The sequence below is a fragment of the Pleurodeles waltl genome, chromosome 1_1 (genome assembly GCF_031143425.1).
Source record: "Pleurodeles waltl isolate 20211129_DDA chromosome 1_1, aPleWal1.hap1.20221129, whole genome shotgun sequence".
Classification (NCBI taxonomy): Eukaryota; Metazoa; Chordata; class Amphibia; order Caudata; family Salamandridae; genus Pleurodeles; species Pleurodeles waltl.
In genome coordinates, this window is record NC_090436.1 from 506,295,494 (window position 1) to 506,318,505 (window position 23,012).

Here is a 23,012-nt window from a genome sequence, read left to right on the forward strand (position 1 = left end):
GTTCCAAATCTGTGAAGAATTGGGTTTCAGAAACCTGACGGAGACGCTGATAAAAAGCATATTTTAAACAACATTAATAGTACACATGACAAATGCATACGCATATGTATAGAAGTAAACTTCAGTAACTAAAAACAATTGTTCGCAATGCTTATGTAACGCCTAATTTATAGAGCTAAGTATTGAATTTGCCTTAGTTGTCTTGTACTTCACGGAACAACTGGAGTTTATTGGAACACTCCCCACAAGTTATAACTAACATTATGGTTCTAGAAACGACTTGGATTTTAGAATGGAAATCAAGTGAATTTTTCAATAGACCATAATAGGGGCTATTAACATATTTTCTGGTCAGTGTCAAAAATCTAGCTTGGTAAGAGTGGCTACACCAGGAATATTTGGGGGCTAAATTTATAGATAAGACCTTTTACCCAAGTAAGTCTCGTCCTTGATGCTGAATTGATAGACAAGTTGGTTAGAGGGGCCATGATCACCTTGCTTAAGACTCTTCATTAAATTCACCACCTGAACGCTCAGATTTTAGTGGTGTTCGATTGCTACTTACTATAGCTATAGCAGTTACTTTTGCTGATTTCTCTTAATACTATTTTTTGTTGTGTAGGTAAATTTCACAGTGAAGCGCTTGAGTGGCACTTTTGGGCAGGTACGGCTGAGATACCAGACTTCAAATGGAACTGCCATAAGTGGCACTGATTTCACAGCAAAAGTGGGAGAGCTTCTTTTTATGCCAAATGAGACTGTAAAAGGGTTTTCAGTGGAAATCTGGGATGATGACCTCCCAGAAGGTCCTGAAGACTTTTTCTTATCAATCACTGCAGTAGAGCTCCAAGGAAGGTAAAAGCCGTGCCAGAGTATACCACTGCTAACTTGTAAAGATGCACCTCTCTGAATGAACCATTATCTGTGAATAATACAGGGGTAATGCTTTTTTCAGTAGATTTATATTTATATTGTTGTTTATGTCTATAAATATTTTTTCTATATAGGTTGCATGAAAATATCTGGTCTCATAAGAGATGTTTGTAATTAATATTTTACCCTACATTTCAAGTGCAGCAGAACTGCTATCCAAACAAACTTTAAATTATGTCTTTTAATTTCATTTAAACACTTGAGCTTACTATATATCATTGTTTTTCTTGATTAATGACAACAAAGTAGATTTCTGCCCCCGGATTATGGGAAAAATCCTATCCTAATGGACATGGTTAAAAATATGGCAAAAATATGTATTGCTTTTATCTTCTCTAAACAGCTGGTGAGAGCCCAGGGATATGATTCAGGATTGTTGACATTAATGCTAGTATTACGTTGATTTCCATTTTGTGGCATGATAGTGCTCTTTGAAGAAATACATCTATGAATTATTTCTGAATTGTAGGAAGGTATGCTGTTCCACATCTTGGGTGTGTAGATTGAGAACACCTGCCTTCTGTTCTTTTCCTTGTTGTATATTTTTTATTCCAGTCAGGCAAAGTCTTTGCTACTTGTATAGCACTGTTCATGTGTGGGAACTTGCTTCTTCGTATGTTTTTGTACTATTTCTGATGGTGTTGCTAGAGGTGCAATTGGTTTTGAAGGGCAGGGCAGAAATATTATCATGGTGAATACTGATTGTGTATATGTCTGGTATTAAGTACTTGTAAATGCAAACATTGACGGTTGTGGTACCTATCGCAATGTGATATCAAATGCTGGAAGTTTGGATTTGAACATGTGTTGAAGAGTAAGCTGTGTTTAAGACCCACCTCTGGCTGGCTAGATTAAATCAAATCCATGCACTCTGTTTCGAAGAAAAGTGAAATATATTAATCATAAATGGCACTCATATGAATACATGCATTAGTGAAAGTGAAAATTAGAATGGGGAGCAAGCTTTAAGAGTTAGCAATCTTTGGGGTGTAGCTGATCATTCACGGTTTTTGAGTCTCAAGAGCATACCAAAAGGTATTCGAAATGGCAGATTCAGTAGTGTTATTTTGTCCATTGAATTGTAGTGCAATCACCATGCAACTCCTGACTTCTTTTTACCTGTGTTGTGTGTGAGACTCATGGTTATCCTTGTGAGGAACGGGCATCTCATTAGCTAACCTACTGAGTACAGTGTAACTAATGCATGATGTCCTCTGATCAACTTGGCGACATGTAATTATCTCACTCACAATGTCACAGTAAAGATAGAACTCACACGTTGGGATTTCCGTGCAATGCTCAGCAAAACAGCTTCACGCACAGTTTACATTAAAATCTGAAGGGGACTGAAAATCAATCAATAGCTCAATAGCTAGAGGGGACTCTAAATACAGAGTAGATTCCACCAGTTGAATTTCTTCCACAGTACTATGCCTATGGTGGAGGACTTTCAGTTGAAGGATTTTACTCTGCACGTTTTCTTCGGATGTTGGAGGATTTTCAGTTCCCTCCAGCCTCTAAATGGGGACATTATTTGTGGCAATAGCTGTAACTGTATATATTGAGTGTAGAGATAAGCGAGCCGTCACTCATTAGTGCAGGCTGGAACACAAGTGTTTTTCTGTTGAAGGGCGTCAGCCAGAAAGTTCTAAGGCTGCTTCGTCAGACCGTGATTTTCTGTAATTCTGCTTTGAGTTTCTGCAGGAAAATAAAGCTGTTTTTCTGAGTGAATGTAGGCAGTACCGTACTGGCCATAGTACCACTCTGTCATTTTCCCAGTGAGTTGCAGATTAGGAGATAACTTTCAGAGCACATGACCTAACCGTGCCCCCATAGCTCCAATGTTGTTGCGGCCTATTGCAGTCTTGGGCAGTGTGGAACATGCTAGAGCTGTTTTTGGTTTCCAGTCTGGCATTGTATATAAGCTTACATTGGTTGCTGCATCGTGTATCATTAAAGTGAAAACTATTGATAAAAATGGTGCAAATATGTTGTGTTGGTTTTTCAAGCCTACTACTTATGCCACTCTCCGGAACCTTGTGCTAGTACAGTAGTTATGCCAATATTTTCCATTGATCATGCTCTAGTGTTGAGGCAAATATAACACAGTTGTACTGAAAAAATCAAATATCACTACTCTCTTTACCTAATGCGTTTTATTTTTGCAATGCTAGCGATCATGACTTTATTGTTCGAGAAAATGGGCTTCAGATTGACCAGCCTCCTGGAATAGGGAACGCCTCTATAGTCCGAATCATCATCATGAAAAGCGACAATGCTGAAGGCATCATTGAGTTTCATCCACAGTTTATTGCTGTGCAAGGTATGTACATTTGGCTGATGGTGTGCATGCTTTCAACATCGTTATGAAAAACTTGGTTTGGTCTACGTAACCATCCTGTGCCTGGCATTTAGAGTGGGAAAATGCCCCCCTTGCCTATACCTAAAGATCCACTACCACTGGGAAGTGGGACTAATGCCATTCTGTGCTACTCTCAGGAGATACGGCAGCCCGATATATCATGTCTTACGTGTTCATGCATTGGAATGATAAGAGTTTCCCATTTTTGTATTGTGGAAGAACTAAATATGGCATATTTGACTATCTGCTCTAATAGTACCTGCACTAAAATATGATACTCTATGCTACCAGATTGCACAGCTTGTTCATTGTTTGATCTTTTGGTGTAATTTTTGGTTTCTTCTAGTTTGCCTGTTACTTTGTGGTTTTTCTATGAATACTTTAGCTGACAGACAAAGCCCATATTTATACTTTTTTTTTTATACTGACAAGGGATTTGCTGATAGCAGTGGAGCTGTGCCTTGAATGCTGAACACAAACTAGGATGGTTCGCAATGTATGTCCCCTTTGGTCCTGGGTTAAAGGACTACTCAGGTTGGGGAGTTCATATCATCACCAGCAGCAGCTATCTCTCATTGTGTCTCTCACTGCCTCCTTTCTCCACCTGCAGCAGATTAAGTTCTATCTCCCCTGTATAATCTAAGACTAACTTCAGCCCTATGCCCAGAAAGTGTCCTTCTCCCGGGCCAGACTCAGCCATTGTCACCTCTGACCTTCCACCTGGTTGGTCCACGGTAGGCCTGCAGTTGGTTGCTCCAGTTATTGATTTTCCAGGCCTCTCATGTAATCTCAGTGGCAGTGAGAAACTTACACCAGTCAGTGAAAAACACAAACCTGAGCCCTTCTCAGGACATGGAGACACTTCATAAATACATCCCAGCCATTGGAACTATGCTAACTATTATGGATGTGAAAATGACTCACCTCCGAAGTAAAATTCTTATCATGGGAGACATCCACCCTATACTCATGGTTAATAACATGGATCAATGGCTTGACACAGTGGAAACATAATATGAACGTATCCTGGACTGGGGCATTACATTGAATCCCTGCACCTTAAAGTTCCAGATTTTGGGGACAGAGCAAAAAGAGGAACATTTCCAATCTGTTGAGAACCAGAAGGGGTGGAGAGGTCTGCCATGGTAATCCACCTGCAACCATGATACCAGAATGCCTTCATTTACAGTGTTCTGCACCCTTGGAACTCGAGCATGCCCAGCTGGGTCCAGTCTTACCAGGCATCCCTGGCTAACAACCTGTGCTAAATAACAGCCTCTGCGCTACCCCACCTGCATACTAGGGCCATCCTGTTGGCTGCTACAAAAGTGATGGAACTCCTTCTCATTGATGACTGCCAGACATCATTCTCTGTGGATTACTTTGCAGCCACCAATGTCTGATGTAAGAGATTTTTTATGCAACTGAAATGTAGAGATCTCAAGTATGTCCTATTTAAACCTGCTCTACTGGTGCCAGTGACGATAGATGGACAAACAAAGGAGTTCTTGAACCCTGGGGATCTCAAATAGTTTCTTGTTTCTCTGACTGATAACTCCATGGATGGTGACCCCCATGGAGCAATGACATCTTCTCTTCAGGAGGACTCATTTACCCCTGAAACCCTTCCCACCACCCCATTGCCAACTCTGCCACCAGAAGATGGGAGGAACTCTGAAGTGGGAAACAAAACGCACTGGTCTTCATCAAGTGGTGGAGGCCTTGACTAAAGATAGAGCCGGAGACAAATCAAGACTCCCACTGAAACAGCTTTCTGAGCTGATAGGGGATGGTGGAGAGAGCTGACACATATATTTTGTTTCATGTGCTGTTCTGGCTTAGCGTTTATGTTATCTTGTTCTGTTACCTTCTTCATTTTTCTTGTTATTGCTTTATGTCCTAACCTAGCTCAAGCTATTCAAGGTGTCTGTTTCCTCACTACAAAGGGAGAGTTGTATGTGCTTGCCCGCTGTATCCTCCCCCTATCTTCCCATTCCCAATAATACAGTTTAAGTAGGATAGCCCTGAAATGGGGGGCTTACAACTAATACTATAGCAGAACAGGTTGTGATAGGTATGACACACTTGAGTGCAGTTGGCCCTGGCAGATGCACGCTCCATCATACTGATCAAAATACATGCCCTTAATTTTTTTTCAATGGCGGATGGCGAGCCTGTGTTCTGGCACTGGTCTGCGCAGATCAAGGCTCTTGACTAGAAGTTTGATAGTTGGTAACGTCTCCCCACTACCCTTTCAGGTACACATGCTTCACATCCTTTACAATCATTGAATTTTTCATTTTTCTTCTTCATTTCTGTCTTTAGATAGCATTTGTATGCAAATATAGGGATAAAGTGAGAATAATATTCCGCTAACCCCAGAAATTAACACAAGTGAGGTTTATTTTTTTGCTACCAGATTGCACAGCTTGTTCATTGTTTGATCTTTTGGTGTAATTTTTGGTTTCTTCTAGTTTGCCTGTTACTTTGTGGTTTTTCTATGAATACTTTAGCTGACAGACAAAGCCCATATTTATACTTTTTTGACGTAAGAGTGGTGCAAACTTAAAAAATACAATTACACTGCACTGAATGCGTTTGCATCTGGGGTCATGGAGAACATAGAGAGCCTGCCCCTGAGGGATAGGTGACTTGGAACAACACTGATGAATGGAAGAGTACGAAGGGAAAGAGTAATATCTAAGTAGTGCTTCTTGAAGGAAAAATGCCAACATAGTACTCAAATGTTGCCTCATCTCCTGCTATGCCTTTTAGGACCGCCTTCCCAGAGGACTATTTGTAGTACTGACAGCCTTAACTAGGAGGCCACAAGTAGCAAAAGCATAAGCAGGGACAAAAAGGTAGTACAAGTAAAAATGTCACATAGCACAATTTATACAAGCAGGAGAAGACAACATTTCAAGGCAACAACCGCCTCTAGTACCACTAGTGCTTCGTCCACCCGTTCCCTTGGAGTGAAAAGATGTGCACTGCAGGCCAAGTTGGCGGCAGCTCGGGCAAACCGGAGCCAATGCTGAATGCTAGTAGGACAAGCACTCAGAGTGGTAGTGAGAAGGAGCCTGAATCTGAAGAACTGAGAGAGGCTACAGAACTCGAGTCCAATGCCACGGGGCATCCTTCCAGTGTCTTTATTATTATTATTGGATATCAATAAGAAAGCAGAAGTAGGAAATATAGCAGCAGCGATGTCAAGTAAAAAGAAGCCTAAGGAGTATCCGCTGTTTTTCAAGCAAGCCAAATTCTCTGCAGGCATATTGATGACCCAAATGGAACCCTTGAAGGTACACAATTAATATATCCAGAAGTAAGCCCTCCCAACAGGTGCCTGTATCATGTCACTGGGCCTGACATGGAGCCCCATAATGCTCTGTACTAGCTCTACCCCAAACCCAGAAGTGGACAAGGGGGAGATTGTTTGTGGGAGGATAATTATGAGGATTCTGTCAAAGGCATTCTTGACACCATATTGCTGGAGATAAGAGAACTGAAGGTGTTGCAGGCGCAAGAGATTGCTATTCTCCACGAGGAACTATCTAAAATAGAGGACGATATTTCATAGTTCCCAGGGAGATCAAAAGAGGCTGAATCTAGGATATCAGATCTTGACTATAAGCTGGAATCCATACAGCAAGGTTTTTCTCAAACTCGAAAAGAAAAAGGGGCAAATGGAGAACAAGATTGAAAAACTTGAGAATTAAGAGCATATTCAATCCTAGCAATTGAGAGGAAAAGTATCTTGACCCCGGAAATGCCCCAGTTCCACATTATTTAAGATATGTCAGCCGCTGCGATCCATCACCAAAAGGGGTTTGCAAGGGCAACAGGTCTCTTACGAACTCGAGGTGCCCAGGCATCCATTTTACAATGGTCAAAATTGAAGGTGCTGGTGAAAGGAGTTTCATATCTTTACCAATGTTTAAGAGGCTCAGGAGTTTTCTGACTAATGTCTGGACTCTTACTCTATGACATTGATTGTTGTGTGTTGTGTTTTCTCTTCTTTATCTTTTTTCTGTCTCTTTTTTTGGTGGTATTTCTGTAGGGAAAGTCACAGCACAGTTGAAAAATGTAGTGTTTTAAACAGCACATACATGGGGACTTTTTGGATCACAAGTGAGGCAGGGTGCAGTACCATGGCACCTTTCTTTTGGGTGCAAGGGCAAACGATAATGTGGACAATTTCCTGCCCGCTGGGTTTTGAGGGACAAAGGGTCACTGGGTTTTATAGAGGGTGGGTGTCAGAGTGAAGGGTGTACATTCTGCAAAAATGAGCATGGTAAAAGTAAGCTTTGATGAAATTTACTGGAGTGGAGTGATGAGTGCATGTGCAAGCACAATTACATTATTTAACGATGCACAAGTTTAAGTTGGTGTCCTACAATTCTAATAAATGTCTAAATACGGGTAAATATGGGGGTTTGATACAATGGCTGTTGTCATTCAGCCCAGAAGTAATCTTTCTTCAAGAGACTTACCTCAAGAGCAATAATCCAAAGATTTTTATCCCCAAAGAAGTATTCCAATGCACATTTTGCCTCAGCCTGCTTGCAATATGAGGGATTGGGATCTGTCTGGGTAATGGCATTGACTGAGAGGTAAGAGAAGTAATTAGGGAGGCCAGAGGCAGAGGGCTCTGGTTAAAAGTCTTAGTTTAGGGGACTCTTCTAAACCTGGTTAATTACTGCGGTCAGGGATGAGGTAGTTTCTATAATACAGATGCACAGAATCACTGTAGGGGCAGAAGGGCCCATGATTGATGGGGAGGAGGGGGATTTTAACATTATTCGGGATCTCATCTTCTCTAATCAAGCTAAAAAACAGCTTATGCCTAAAACTAAAGTAACTGTCACCACCGTAAAGCAGGATTTCCAATTAGTAGATCTGTGGCATGTGGATCATCCAGGCTCCGGTCAATATACTTGTTTTTCACACAATTTTAAAACAGCGTCCCAATTAGACTTTTTTCTAATATACCAGGCCATCAAAAGGGCAGCTTCAGACATCTGGACAAACACTTTCTATGACCATTCAGTCATCTCTGTTTTGGTAGAATTAAAAACTCCCACAAGAGAAAGACCTAGATCTCAGCTCGATAGGTCTCTTTTGATAAATAGAAGTTGGCTGGAAGATATGAGAAAATTTATAACAGTGTTCTTTTCGCCAATCACAATACAGCCTCAGATTTCTCATTATGGGAGTCCTTGAAGGATACAGCTCGTGGACATATCATAGCAAACAAAGCTAGTCAAAATAAAGAGCAGGCTTTATGAGCAATGGAACTACAACTTGCAGTGAAAAATGCTACAGGGGATTATATCAGGACAGGAGGTATTGAGGCCTCTAAGAAAGTGCTGCAAAAGGCCACGCAAAATCTCAGATTTTTTCATACTTGAAGAAATCAATAATTCTACAGCATTTCAGCAACAATCGTATGAAGAAAATCAGCAGACAGGAACATTTTTAACTTGGTCTACTTGCATTAAACAGGATAAACAAGTAGTTAGGCAAATTGAGAACCCTGATACTCATATGCTAGTAACTGAGAATGACATCGTTACCCAGGTCTTCCAACAGCATTACAGCAATCTATATGAGACCACCTATTCAGTTCCACTTGGCAGTATTGAACAGTATAATAGTTCTGTATGATTACCTGAATTGCCAAGCTCCCACGCAGATGCAATTATTGAACAGATAACTCTGGCCAAGGTTGGAGAAGCGCTCCAAAAATGCCCAATGCAAAGCATGCAGGAATGACGGTTTAAAAAGCTTTTGCAAAAGAACTGGTTCCATTCTCAGCAGATCTGCATATCAACTGATAAGACTGCTCAACATAGACTATAAGCTGTTGACCAAAGTTTGGGCAGCCCATATCATTCCAGTCAAATAATAATTCATAGAGACCAGAGCGGATTCGTACCTAACAGGCTTATGGCAGCAAATACTTATTTTTAATTCATGCTATAGACTATTTTACACATAATCAAATCAGTGCAGCAATAGTAATGATGAATGCTGAGAAGACATTTGATCTGGTCAATTGGGAGGCCTTGTTTTATAGTTTTCTTACATTTGGGTTGCCCTCTCAATTTATAACTATGCTTCGGGAATTTATATCAAGGGGGACAGGCCACGATAATTGAGAACTTTAAAGTTGGGGGCACAGTGACATTCAGTAGAGGTACCCGACAGGGGTGCCCCTTTTCCCCGAATGTATTTACCCTTTTCATTGAGTCACTGGCAGTAAAGATCCATAGTAGGGGTGGGTGCTGTACACCAGTTGAGGGAATGCTTCGCGGATGATATCCTTTTATATTTGAAGCCAGGTAAGGCACATATAAAGGGTGCATGTGACTTGATTAAATAATTCACTAACATAGATGGATATAAGATCGATCAAAGTGAAGAGGATCTGCTTCTTTCTTAAGATTGGTTAGCGATCTTCAAATTGCTTTACAGCAATAGGGTAGTTTGCAGAGTCCAATAAGTTATTCAGGGATATAAGTGTCTAATAATGACTCCCAGCTATTTCAGTTAAACTATACAACAACGCTGAGGAAAGTTCAAGAATTATTGGAAAGATGGTCTCTTCTTTCTTCGACATTGATTGGAAAGGCGGCACTCACCAAGATGTCTTTTTTACCATTATTTTAATTAATTTTTACTAATGTACCAATACAAATTAGTTGTTTGTACTTTAAAGAACTTGATTCTCTTAGCAGAAGTTTTTTATTGAATGAAAAAGCCTCCAAGGTGAAATATTCTATTCTGCAACTATACTGTATAAGACCCATGGTGGGTTAGTGTTCCCCTATTTTCAGACATATTACCAGGCGGCATTGTTGGTTATCATGGCTAGGTTAGTGGAAGGTGTAGGAATATAAGATGTTTTTTTAATGAAATATGGTGCAAGTGTCTGCTGAAGAAAACCAGGTATATGGTACTCCGGAAGCTAGATAGTCGGATTGGCACCCTGTTTAGATTGCGTCAGATTCCAGCTGGCTATAGCTATCTGAATCTACAAGATTGCAATCATTTTGGTCTGAATTTATTGAGACAACAATAGGATTCTGGAATTCTAAAACCTTTAAGGAGTTGGGTGATTTTGTAATAGGGGGCAACCTCATCAAATGGGAAGAGCTCATGCCACATATGGGACACAGTACAACCAGTCGTTTTTAGGGTCCAGCGTACAAGCACTCTGGCCCCTGTTGTATTCTCTATGTGGGCTTTTAACCACACCCATGCCACACCCATCAGTTTTGTTGGTTCGTGAGCTTAACTTTTAAAATTTGCTTGATTTCATTAGTGAAAGACACGCATGCGTCATGCCTTTTCCGGTGTTTAGCCCTCCTCGAGCGCACCAACCAGTTACTGAAAACATACGAGGCTTTATGTTTTCTGTATGATTTCTGGATTACTTTTTTATTTTATTTCATACGCAGCACGATCTCACTGGGCAGTAATCAAGTCCTTTTCATGACTACCAGTTTAATTCTATTGTTTATCCTAGCACTCCTTCACAAATTCAAGGTTTTACACAGCGCGATTGCGCTCTTTTTTAAAAAATTATTTAATTGTAATTTTAAAAAAAAAATTCCCCACCCCTATCTCCACCCCTGACCGCCCCTCCCTTTGTTTTCCCTTAGTAACTTTTATCACTAGAGTTAAAAAAGAGGCAATGGAGCTCCTTTCAGGGGTTCATTGCTTACACATGCTTTTGGTTTCTTGTTTAGCTTTTAAAAAGAGTTTGTTAGTATCATGAGGGCTGTAGTATATTACAATGATTTCAAGTTTGTGTTCTACATTATGAGCCCATAACCCAAGGAATAACAAGAGAAACATCTTTAACTGTGCTGTGTTTCGAGAGTTCAAATGTCATTCATATTTAAGGATGTATTTCGCAGTTAACCATTCTTCAAACTTTTAAAGTATACCACCTACTCTTTTATTGGGCGTGCTGATCCTACCAATGTACTTTGGCCCAGATTTATGGTGGCCTAGCTCTATTCCAACACCACAATAGCGTAATTTTTGTTATGCTCATGTAACGTTGGAAGGGCAAAAATGCTGCACCATATTTACAAAGTGGTGCAGTGCTTGCATTGCGCCACTTTGTAACCCTTTGCGCCACATTATGCCTGTGCCACCCATAATGTAGGCAAGGGGGTGCTCTGGCACTATGGGGTTCTGTAAAAATGGCGCAAAGGAATCTATGAGATTCCTTTGCGCCATTTTTATTGGCATTTTTTAATGCCTGCTAGGTGCATTTTATGGTTAGCGTCAACATTTTTGACACTAGTCATGCAAAGTGCCAGACTAGCGTAAAAAATTATAACACTAATCCCCCTGACTACCACCATGATGTGCCGTGTTTTAAATAGGGCGCACACATTGTGGTGTTGGGGGGGCACTAAGGGGCGCAACAAAAGTGGCGCAGCACACTGACCTTGTGAATGATTAGGCTCCATATCAAGGCCTTGTAAATAATTTATATTTGGAATTCATTTTTTTGCAACAACTAGTAGTCTCTCTTCGATTCATTCTATAGTTAGCTTTTGGCTCAGTTTTCACGACTGAATCCTTAATTTGCCTCTTCCTTATGCTAGCATTTTCTTCCTTTCCACTTTACTAAAGTGGTTTGAGCAATTTTAAACACCTACAATAGATCAGCTTGATGCACCTTGGTTTAAACTTTAAACATCATACATTTAAATAGGTGAAATTTACATTTTCTTCTTCTTTAATGTCCAAGACTTAAGGACATGCTTAGTTTTCAATGGTTATAAACAGGTAGCCAGCACCCTGATCTGAATGTTTCACCCGTTCATTTTTACCAAAGACTTACATCTCATAAAGGAAATAAGGTCCTCCCTGGAAAATACCTTTTAAAGTTTGCACCTGATTGAAGACGATGCATGTTAAGGTGTACTTGCTCCCAAAATTCAAGCCTAAGTAAGTGGTATTTCCAGGGCAGACTTCTCATAATTGATTGCCATGGATAAATGCCTGGACATTTCCTGCTATAAATTCTAGCCCACTACACTGGCACGCTCCTGCCCATCTTCAGGGGTAGGTCTTTCACTTGCTAGTCTTCTGCATCATAGCATCAGAGAGAGTACATTATGGCCCATATTTATACTTTTTGATGCAAAACTGCGCAAAATCAGTTTTGCGTCAAAAAGTATAGCGCTGCTTGCATCATTCCAGAGTGCAAACCAGGTGCCAAATTTATGGAATCGCGCAAGCCGGCGCTCAGGTTGGGCTAGCATCAGAGAAAATGACATTAGCCAGGTGGGGGTGGCAGTAAGGGGCAAAGGCGTTTTGCCTTAGAAAATGACGCAAGGCTGGTTAGAGGCAAAGGAATGCCGTTAACCAGCCTAGCGTCATTTCCTGACACAAAACCACCCATACCACATGACTCCTGCCTTAGAAAAGACAGGAATCATGCCCACCACCCCAGTGGCCAGCACAGGGGACAAGTGTCCCCTGGGCATGGCCATTGCACCCTGTGCCATGCAGTGGGCCCCAATTTAGGGCCCACAATAGCACTTTAAAAAAACCATACTTACCAATACTTACCCTACTTACCTGGGTCGGGGTCCCTTATCCTCTGGTGTCCCTCTGGTGTGGGTGGGGTTGTTCCTGGGGTTTGGGGAGGGCACCTGTTGACCCATTCCATGGTGTTTCTCTCTCCTAGCGCTTCTTATCATCTTGCTGCAAATGATACAGATGATGACACATTTTTAATTTTATGGTGCACTGTTGTTTTGAATTAAAGAAAGTTACTGTTAAACGCCAAGAGGGTATTCATCGATTAATGGGTATGCTAAGGATTTTGACCACTGCACATGTTTTACGTGAAGGTTTAACGCTGCTACAAAAGAAGTAATGAGCTACTATTAATTTCCAAGTGGCCAATAGCAAACTTATCTATATGCACTTTGGTACTTGCACCGCTAACGCTGGTATTGAAGCCTGATTTGTTTCCCAGTCTGTATATGTGCACTCATTCTGTCTATTCAGATTATTGGAATTATGTACTGTGTCACTTTAAGGTTGCTTTCTCTAGCTATATGTGGGAGAATCTATATCTCAATTTTTTCTTGTTAGTCTGCTCTGGACAATTGTAATTTGTTGGTTATTTCTGTTCAATAAAAAAAAAAAGAATGAAGAAACAGTAATTGTCTATAAATGCTTTATGCCGCTAATTCTCCTCCTTAGTGTTACCTTACATTAACTCTCAAGGACTCTTTTTTCAGTGGAAGAGGATGCAGGAATGGTTATGATTCCAGTATTGAGAAACCGTGGAACCTACGGCTATGTGACTGCTGATTTCATATCGCACAGCATATCTGCTCTTCCCAATGGAGTAGACTACAATATAAGTAATGCCTCAGTCATATTTCACCATGGCCAGAGCCAGAGTTTCATCAATGTGTCGATCACAGATGATGAAGAAAGGTAACCATAGACAGTCTTTTTCATACACAAATTGTATACATGTGGTATCTTCTAAAATCATTTATTTTAAGTTAGCTCAAAGAGCTACAGCATAGATTTATAGTAATGTAATAATGAAATGCTTTAAGATAACAAAGAAAAAAGATGAAGTCACAAAATGGAATCTGGAGGTTTGTGAGGTTTTCCAAATGTCCCTTTGTGTTTTCTTTCAGTCTGGCACTAGGCAAGACCTTTTGCTCTTTTAATATATATAACATACATACATATAGACAGACATACATAGTAGTGCTTTGGCCATTAGTCTTCACCTCTTGGTCAGTTCAACTGTAATTCACATTTTGCTTCCCCCTACCACAGTATACAACATGGGATAGTTGGTCGGCCCCACTTCGGTCATGTGCCCTCCTCACTTTGAGTGACAGCATTTTGCTTGTGCACTTATGCAAATCGACCTAAAACTAGTTCCCTTTAGGTCCAGGGCTGGTAGGCCAATCTGCAATATTTTTTTCTTATTTGCCTTTTGGTTGCTGCTGACCTCTCTGCCTATTTTTGTTCAGAATGTTTATTTCAATGTAACATTTTAATAAACAGACTCCTTAAATTGAGGAATACTTTTATTTACAGGGCTGAAAGGATGCACTGCATTCCTCTATATAAAACAAAATCACTCCACACATCACATTTAGTCTGATGTAGCTGTATGCCAGTGTCTCTGGATTTATTTCAAAAGTTCATACACAGAAATTAATTGAATTCCTTGCACATAACTAAATACTAGCAAAGTACTTTGGCTTTAGTGTCTTCTGTAGTATAAGCGTCTAGTATAGTAGACTATACATTATAGTGTTTTCATATTAATCAGAGGGTTTTTGGGTTGAAACCAGCATACTTTTATAGATACCAATTACTGCATTTTTAACCAAAACACATTGCATTCTGATGTGACTCGATTGGTGGCTTTTCATGCTTGAAATGCTTAATCTAATCTTTTTCTTATAACTTTGCTTAGTAAAATGAAACTCTGCTTATTGGTGCTCTGAGGAGCACAGTGATGCCAAAGCCCCATCTAGCCTGTATACATCATGAGGGATATGGCTGCAAAAGGCAAGAACTTAAGTTAAGCTTTCAGTGCAACTTAAGCCAGAGCTGTTTTCTAGCAGCATACTCATGAGGCATTAGGAGCATGCTTCAGGTTAATAAGTGTTAGACCTGACAGCCTTAGGGTGGTCACCCCTAACTTTTTGCCTGCCTCCCTCCACTTTTTGGACACTGTTTTTGCTGGCTTTTAGACTCTGCGCACTATATCACTACTAACCAGTGCTAAAGTGCATATGCCCTCTCCCTTTAAACATGGTAACCTTGGATCATACCTGATTGGACTATTTAATTTACTTATAAGCCCCTAGTAATGTGCAGTATATGTGCCTAGGGCCTGTAGATTAAATGCTTCTAGTGGGCCTGCAGCACTGGTTGTGCCACCCACTTAAGTAGCCCCTTTACCTTGTCTCAGGCCTGCCATTGCAAGGCCTGTGTGTGCAGTTTCACTGTCACCTCGACTTGGCATTTAAAAGTACTTGCCAAGCCTAAACCTCCCCTTTTTCCACATGTAAATCACCTCTAATGCGTGCCCTAGGTAACCCCTAGAGCAGGGTGCTGTGTGGGAGAAAGGCAGGACATGTACCTGTGTAGTTTACATGTCCTGGTATTGTAAAACTCCTAAATTCGTTTTTGCACTACTGTGAGGCCTGCTCCCTTCATAGGCTAACATTGGGGCTGCCCTCATACAGTATTGAAGTGGTAGCTGCTGATCTGAAAGGAGTAGTAAGGTCATATTTAGTATGGCCAGAATGGTAATACCAAATCCTGCTGACTGGTGAAGTTGGATTTAATATTACTATTCTAGAAATGCCACTTTTAGAAAGTGACTTCTCTTTTTCATTTGGACTCTTCGTGCGCCGAAAATTTCGCCGCACAGCTTGATCCGCGGCGAGAAAATCGCCGCACACCGATGCTGATCGACGTGACACCTTCGGGGCAACCGGAACTTCAACGCACGGACTCGCAAGGACAACGCCGCCCGACTTCCAGAGGGGAAATCGACGCAACACCTGCCGTGAGAACGAGAATTTCACGCACAGCCTCCCGGAATGACGCACAGCCGGCAAACAAGCCGAAGAATCCACGCACAGACCCTGGGACATCTGGTAATCCTGCGACCCACAGAAAGAGACTTTCCGCGCGCCGGAAAACGATGCACAACTTCCCCGCGTGAAAAATAACGACGCATGTCCGTGTGTGCAGGGGAGAAATCGACGCACACACCATTTTTCCACGTATCCCTTCTTCTGCGGCCCTTTGCGGAGATTTTACACTTTAAACCAGGTACTTTGTGCCTGAAAGAGACTTTGTTTGCTTTATAAAGACTTAAGACACTTTATATCACTTTTCAGTGATATCTCTACAATTTCACATTGCATCTTAATTCGTTTGACCTACAATTATCCTGATAAATATTATATATTTTTCTAAACACTGTGTGGTGTATTTTTGTGGTGCTATATTGTGTTATTGTATGATTTATTGCACAAATACTTTACACATTGCCTTCTAAGTTAAGCCTGACTGCTCGTGTCAAGCTACCAGAGGGTGGGCACAGGATAATTTTGGATTGTGTGTGACTTACCCTGACTAGAGTGAGGGTTCTTGTTTGGACAGAGGGTAACCTGACTGCCAACCAAAAACCCAATTTCTAACAATAAGTAATAGTGATCCTGTTTTTTAGAATTTGGATTTAGGATGCCATTGGCATTATACATTCAATAATAGGTGAAGCACATTAGTCTGCACATGTAAGACAGACATTTTTTAAGATCAAACCCTGAAGGTTTATCAAATATTTAGTGATACGTAAGGCAAAAATCAGGTTAGCACCAATTATTAATCAATGTGCTATGCTTTGAATAATATGCAATTTAAATTCAATCAAAATGTTATAAATCAGAGAACCTTTCAGCAGGGGGTTACCTCAATGGAAATAGAAAACCAAATTCAGATCTCTCTCACTCTAAAAGGGTACTCTAAGATCTCCTAATCTATTCTCCTTATCATCCCTCATCACCTGAAATAAAAGCACACCAGCTTTAACATTATACATACCTACAGGCTGCTTCCATAAGGCTGTATAATTCGTTTAAAACAAGATGATAGAAATGTATGCTTGTTAAGTTCTCAAGATTTCTCATAATATAAGCTTCTCTCTGTGTCCTTCAAACCTACCCTATCTGTACCAGGCTAAATGGTCTTTCGATTAGGATTGCTTTGAAGGCTCAACAGAACAAGGGGAATATCATTAGGCCATTTTAAAGAGGTAAAAGCACACTCTTTTGCCATTTTGAATTGACTATTTCCACTGTGTCTGACTTTTACATTCTGAATCTGTGGTGGAACCTCAGATTGATTTACAAAGCCACACCCAACAAATTCATGATTTCATTCTTAAAATGTGGGCCACGATCTGACTCCAGAGAAACAGGTAGGCTGAACCTTGGGATTAATTCCTTCAATATTAATTTGATAATAGTGCGTCTGTCACCCTTCCTGATTAGGTATGCTTCAACCAGTTGGGAGAAGTGACAAATTATCACTAAAATGTAGCAAAGCCTATCGCATACGAGCAAGTCAACAAACTCGCTTGTTTCTTTAATCACACGCATAAGGGCATTCAAACCCTCTTGCCAAGGCTTGAACTCTCCTTTTTTACTCTCCTAAAGTAGGCCCTAGGTAGCTCTTAGGGCAGGGTGCAGTGCAATTAGAACTTTGGACATGTATTTTTTAAGTTTTACATGTCCTAGTAGTAAAAACACCTGAATGTGTTTTCCACTACTGTGAGGCCTACCTCTCCCATAGGATATCATTGAGTATTCCTTATTACATTTATGAAGCTGTAATTTCTCATTGGGAGCTGGTAGATATGTGATGGTTGTCATCTATGAAATTGTAATTATAATTTACTGTAAAGTCAGATTTTTCATTACAAATTTGAAAATGTCACTTTTAGAAAGTTGGCATTTTCCTGCCCTTGGCCCTTAACTGCTTGGCTGTCAGACTGCTGCTGTACCTGGAAGGACTGCTTTGCTACTTGGAGCCTGTCTCAGACCCTCAGAGGCCAGCCCTGCTGTTGAGCCCTACATCTTAACCTGCACCCAGGATTACCAGAAGTGACTCCAAGGGCTAGTTTGCTGGTCTCCTGTTCAGAACCACAGGGACATAATAGGCTCCCACCATCTTGAACCCGCACCTGGAACCAGTCTGAGTGCTTCCCAGAGGTGTCCCATCAGTCTCTTCAGTCCTGTACACTCGGTTGTGGTGCTAAAGGTGCCTAAGCACTTCAAAGTCCTGCCTCTAGAACCTTCTCCCCATTGTAAAGGCACAACTGCATATAAATATTGGGCCTCAGACACCACCCCATCAGTACACTTCTGTATCTGTGGATACTCAGAACGAAAAACTGCTGTGCAGTTGAAAAGATTGCCCCTTTGTTGGACTTCTGATCTGAAGGACTGTACCCTGCTGTGTTGACCTGTTGCCTTCTTCCCTCTTGCCTGGGTGAGAAGTACTGGGCCTGCATCTGCTGAACCCAAGACCGCCAGAGTGACTGGCCTTCTGACTTGAGCCTCAGGGACAGAAGGCTCCAACAACCTTGACCTCAGCTGTGAGTATGCCCTGCCAAGTGGTTCCACTCCAGCAGGGGTATAGCATTGCTTGAGGGCCCCCCTGCAAATGTCATTGCTGCATGGATTGGACCCATAGAAAAGAACCGCATTACCTCTGAAGCCTCTTCAGAACAGCTTCTGTGCGAGGCATTGTCAGCAAAGGCCCTCACATCCCTCATCAGCCTGGAGCCTCAACAACAATACAGGATCTCTCATCGCAGCCTTGCTACACCTTGAAGCTGATGAATCACTTCGGTTGTGTGATGCATCTTTGGCGCCGAACCTTGCAAGGCTCCACATCCCAGGATTTAAGTGAAGGCACTATGTTCAGCGAGCCTTACTGGATCCCTGTAGCCGGCCCATGCTCCATCATGGTTAACCTGAACTTGTGACACAGCCAGATATCCACAGTGGACTCTTTGTGCTTTTGGCGTTATATTCACTAAAATCTTTAAAATTGCATTTCTCCGGTTCTTTTTGGATTTTTGTCGGTTTGGTATTGTTTTATTTATTAAAAATAGCTGTTTTTCTAACTTCATGTGATATCTTTTTGTGTGTTTTTTCACTTTACTATTGTTTGAAGTGTTGCACAAAAACTTTACACATTGCCTGTAAGTAAAGCCTGACTGCTGTCTGCCAAGCTACCAGAGGGTCGAGCAGAGGCCGGGCTTGTACCTCACCCTGACAAGGATTGTGGTTGCTGCTTGACCAGGGCTCACACCCTAGTCAACCAACTACCCCTGTTTCTTACATTGGTTATCACGTGAGGATTAGGTCTTGCGCTTGTGCAGTGCCATACAGTAATTTTATGTTGCACTCCCATTCCATACCTGAGATCAGTTTGCATTTAAAACTTTTCTTGATTGGCCTTGTAGCTTGTTTTCTAAATTCCCTCACCCCTGACTGTTGCCCGTGAAAGCACACCTGCAAGAATGAAGTTTGAGTTGGTCAACATGGAAGCTTACACTGTGGCCTAGCTCAAGGAGTTCTGCAAGGAGATGGAACTTCTAGCAAAGAGCACCGCAAGGAATGTGGAGTTTCAAATGGTGCTGAGGGCCTGGGTGGAAGCCCACCAGTTGGTTGGAGCTCCAGAGGGAGATGATGATGAGATGGAAGGGTCTGGAGAAGACCTTCCTATGGTACTACCCTCAGTTAAGGGGTATGACTTGACCCCTGAAGTGGAGCTCCCTGCTACGGTAGAGAGCAGTGTGTCTTCCCACACCCTGCCCCCAGAGGAGCTGGTAGAAAGGAAGGTGTAGAGAGAGTTCAGGCTGCAGATGGCCCAGTTAAGTACAGAGGAAAATAAACTGGCCATGGAGGCAGAGGAACTAAACTGGCTTTAGAGGTAAAGAAGAATAAGGCAGAGAGAGCATTAGAGAAGAAGAATATTTTGTTTGCTAATGAACTGAGTCTGAAGAAGCTAGACATCAAGGCAGACAGGCACAGTCCAGCAGTGATGGTGGCAATATTTCTACACTGCCCACTGGAGACAAGGGGGTTAGTATTCTCAAAGGCCTTATGCCTGACTTTGTTTTAGGGAATGACACTGACAAGTGGTTTGGAGCATATGAGGTGGGTTTGCAGATGCATAAGATCCCTGAAGTGGATTGAGGGACTAAGCTGTGGAAGCACATCCATAGCAAGGGGAGGGATGGACTACTGGCCCTAGATAAGGTAGACAGGATGCATTATCTTCTGTGAAGGAAACCCTAGTCTGAAAGTATGGCCTTACCCCTGAGAAGTACAGGCAGAAGTTTAGAGACAGTCATAAGCCGCCCCAGCAGTCCTCATGGATTGTGTGGGCTCCCTTTGCATGGCACTGGCTGGTTGGGTGAAGGGCAGTGAAGTAACAGGATTAGCAGGGGCTGTACAGTATGATTCAGAGTAAGCACATGTTCAGTCTTTGTTTGCAGATTTGTGCCTTCACCTTACTTGACATAAAGCTCACTAACTCCAGGGAGCTTACTACGGAGGCGGACTCCTTGATCAGCAGCAGGGTGCACAAGAAGGTATCTAGGGGGAGTCACCACAAGGGTCGGCAGGAATTCTAGCAGAAAAAGGAGAGGATAGACAAACATAAACACAAGGAGTTCTCCGAAGGCCCCTAACTAACTCTATGGGTCAGGACTCCTATTCGCCCCCTGAGCAGAAGAAGGAATGGTTCCCTGATAGTAAGTCCTCAGGTAAGGCAGCCCCTAAGTGCTATATTTGTCAACAGGTTGGGCACTACAACTGTCAGATGTCATCTGGTGACCTCAGATCAGGGATTCCCCAGTGCATTCCACCAAATTGTTGCAGCTAACAACCATGAGAGTCACTAACCATTGGTTCTGGTTCCATTTGAATGGGATGGGGTCTCAGGATCCTTCAGGGTAGCTGTAAGTCTGTCCAAGCTTGTGGTTTATCTACTTGGCAGTGACCTAGAACACACCATCTGGATGTAGGTGGCGCTCAGGTTGTACTTAGAGATGTTAGGCTTGCCTGAGTGGATGTTCCTGACCACAAAGGCCATGGCCACCCGAGAAGGTAGTCAGGAGGACCTGGAGCTTGTAAGAATGATCCAAGTGTCTGTCAAAAGGAGGAAGGGCGAGGGGTGCAGGAAACCCGCTCCTGAAAATCAAGCTCTCAGGCTCATCCTACAGGGGAGGACATTCCGCCCTGGGGAACCTACCTGAGCTGACCAATTGGCAGCAAGAAGGAAACACACCAGGGAGCAGTTCTTCAAAGTGCAGATGGAGTGCCCTACTCTGGAGGTCCTAAGGCAGCAGGCCAAGGCCCAGGCAGCTGGTGTCACCTTCAGTGATCACCTGATGTACTGGGAGAATGGTCTCCTATATAGTGAACCTAAGATTCCTGAGCCTGCTTCAACCTGTGTGCTGGTGGTTCCCAACTGCAGTTCGTTCATAATGTTCCCCTGGCAGGTCCTCTAGGACATGACAAGACCTTTAAAAGGCTCTACCCACTTTTACTGCCTCTGGATAAAGATGGCCTCAATGCATTCTGCAGGACATGCCCTACCTGCCATGCCATTGGCAAGTTAGGAAGGAAGCGCAAGACCCCCCTTTAGCCAATCCTTGTCATTGACATTCCCTTTGAATGAATAGGCATCAACATTGCTGGGCCTAAGCCCCCCAATACAGTTCTTGTCAACAGGTTCATCCTGGTCTCCGTGGACCATGCCACCTGGTGCCCAGGGGCTATACCTCTGAGATCAGTTACTGCACCAGCAGTAGCCAGGGTCCTGATCTTAACCTCTGTAGGGTTCGTTAAGGAGGTGGTATCTGACTGCGGTATCAGCTCTAAGTCAGCATACATCAAGTCTATGTATAAGGAGTGTTGGGTAACCTACATATTCTCCATTCCTTACCTCACCCAAACTAATGGGTTTGTTGAAAGGTTCAACAAGGCTATAAAAGGCATGATCATGAGCCTATCAAAGCTCTTGAGGTGGAAGTGGGATTTCATCCTGCCATGCCTTTTGTTTTCCTACATGGAGGTACCACAGAAGGGGGCTGACATCAGCCCCTTTGAACTTCTGTACAGGCCCCCGGTGAGAGGACCTGTTAGTCTGGTGGAGAAGGGATAGGTGCAAGCTTCTGTCAGGAACTGTCCGGGGGGCTGACTAGACTGGTGGCAGGGAACACAAAGGAGGCAAAATGCTGATATAGAGCTGCCCAATATTAAATAGAATCATAGGAGATCCACAAGGGGAGCTCTATCCAAGGGAATAAAAGAGATAAGGCTCAGAATGTACATGCATTCAAGAGGCAATGTGGCACCCAGACTAAATAACACCCCAGGACAAACATGCAAGACATATATATGTGTAACAGCATAAACAATAGAGGGATTGTGGGGTAAAGCACTCAGGAGCTCCACACCATAAGACTAAAGCTCAGTAAGTTCTGTTAGCGCATCTGGCCTTAATAAGTAAACTTAAGAGGGGTCGCGAATAGGTCGATGAACCTTTTGACTCGCAATTAAGATGATCCGACCATAACTCCAGTATATGCAGATCAATAATCAATAATCAGTACTCAATAAAAATAATCATCAATAATCAATGACAGTAATAATCAATAGTCATTGTCACGCACCATGACCCTTCAGTCACGAATAAGCACACCTTTTAGTAAAAGTTCGAATATTTATTTCCTTATTTTAACAATGCTAACGTCATGTAAATGAATCTCAAACTTCAAATGATACGCATACAGAAACAACACTGGCTGTTCAAAGTGAAGGAAAAACGTAATCTAATCAAAGCTTGAGCTATTACACGTTCTAAGGTTCCAGTGCAAATTAATAACAAGAACAATTTCGCAATGAGATCACATAAAAGTAGATTTAGCAAAGAAACTTATCAAGCATTATTATTCTCTAAAAGCAGATTTTCATTGGTGAGGATCCTTAACAAACACCAGATTAGCATCAGTATGTTGGGCTTCATGCAAAACAATTTAGGAACACGAATTTGGAAAACATCTAACCATAGCACTCGCAAAACAGTGTGGTTGGTACCT

General features: G+C 42.1%; 1 protein-coding gene across 1 annotated transcript in view; it reads left to right on the forward strand.

The window, feature by feature from the left end:
• Positions 1–23,012, forward strand: part of ADGRV1 (adhesion G protein-coupled receptor V1) — a 2,003,619-nt gene that overhangs the window by 985,803 nt on the left and 994,804 nt on the right. Inside the window, exons 64-66 of the mRNA XM_069225272.1 lie at positions 623–855; positions 3,108–3,256; positions 13,576–13,777. Of these exons, the coding sequence (XP_069081373.1) occupies positions 623–855; positions 3,108–3,256; positions 13,576–13,777 (584 nt within the window). The remainder of the gene's footprint in view (positions 1–622; positions 856–3,107; positions 3,257–13,575; positions 13,778–23,012) is intronic.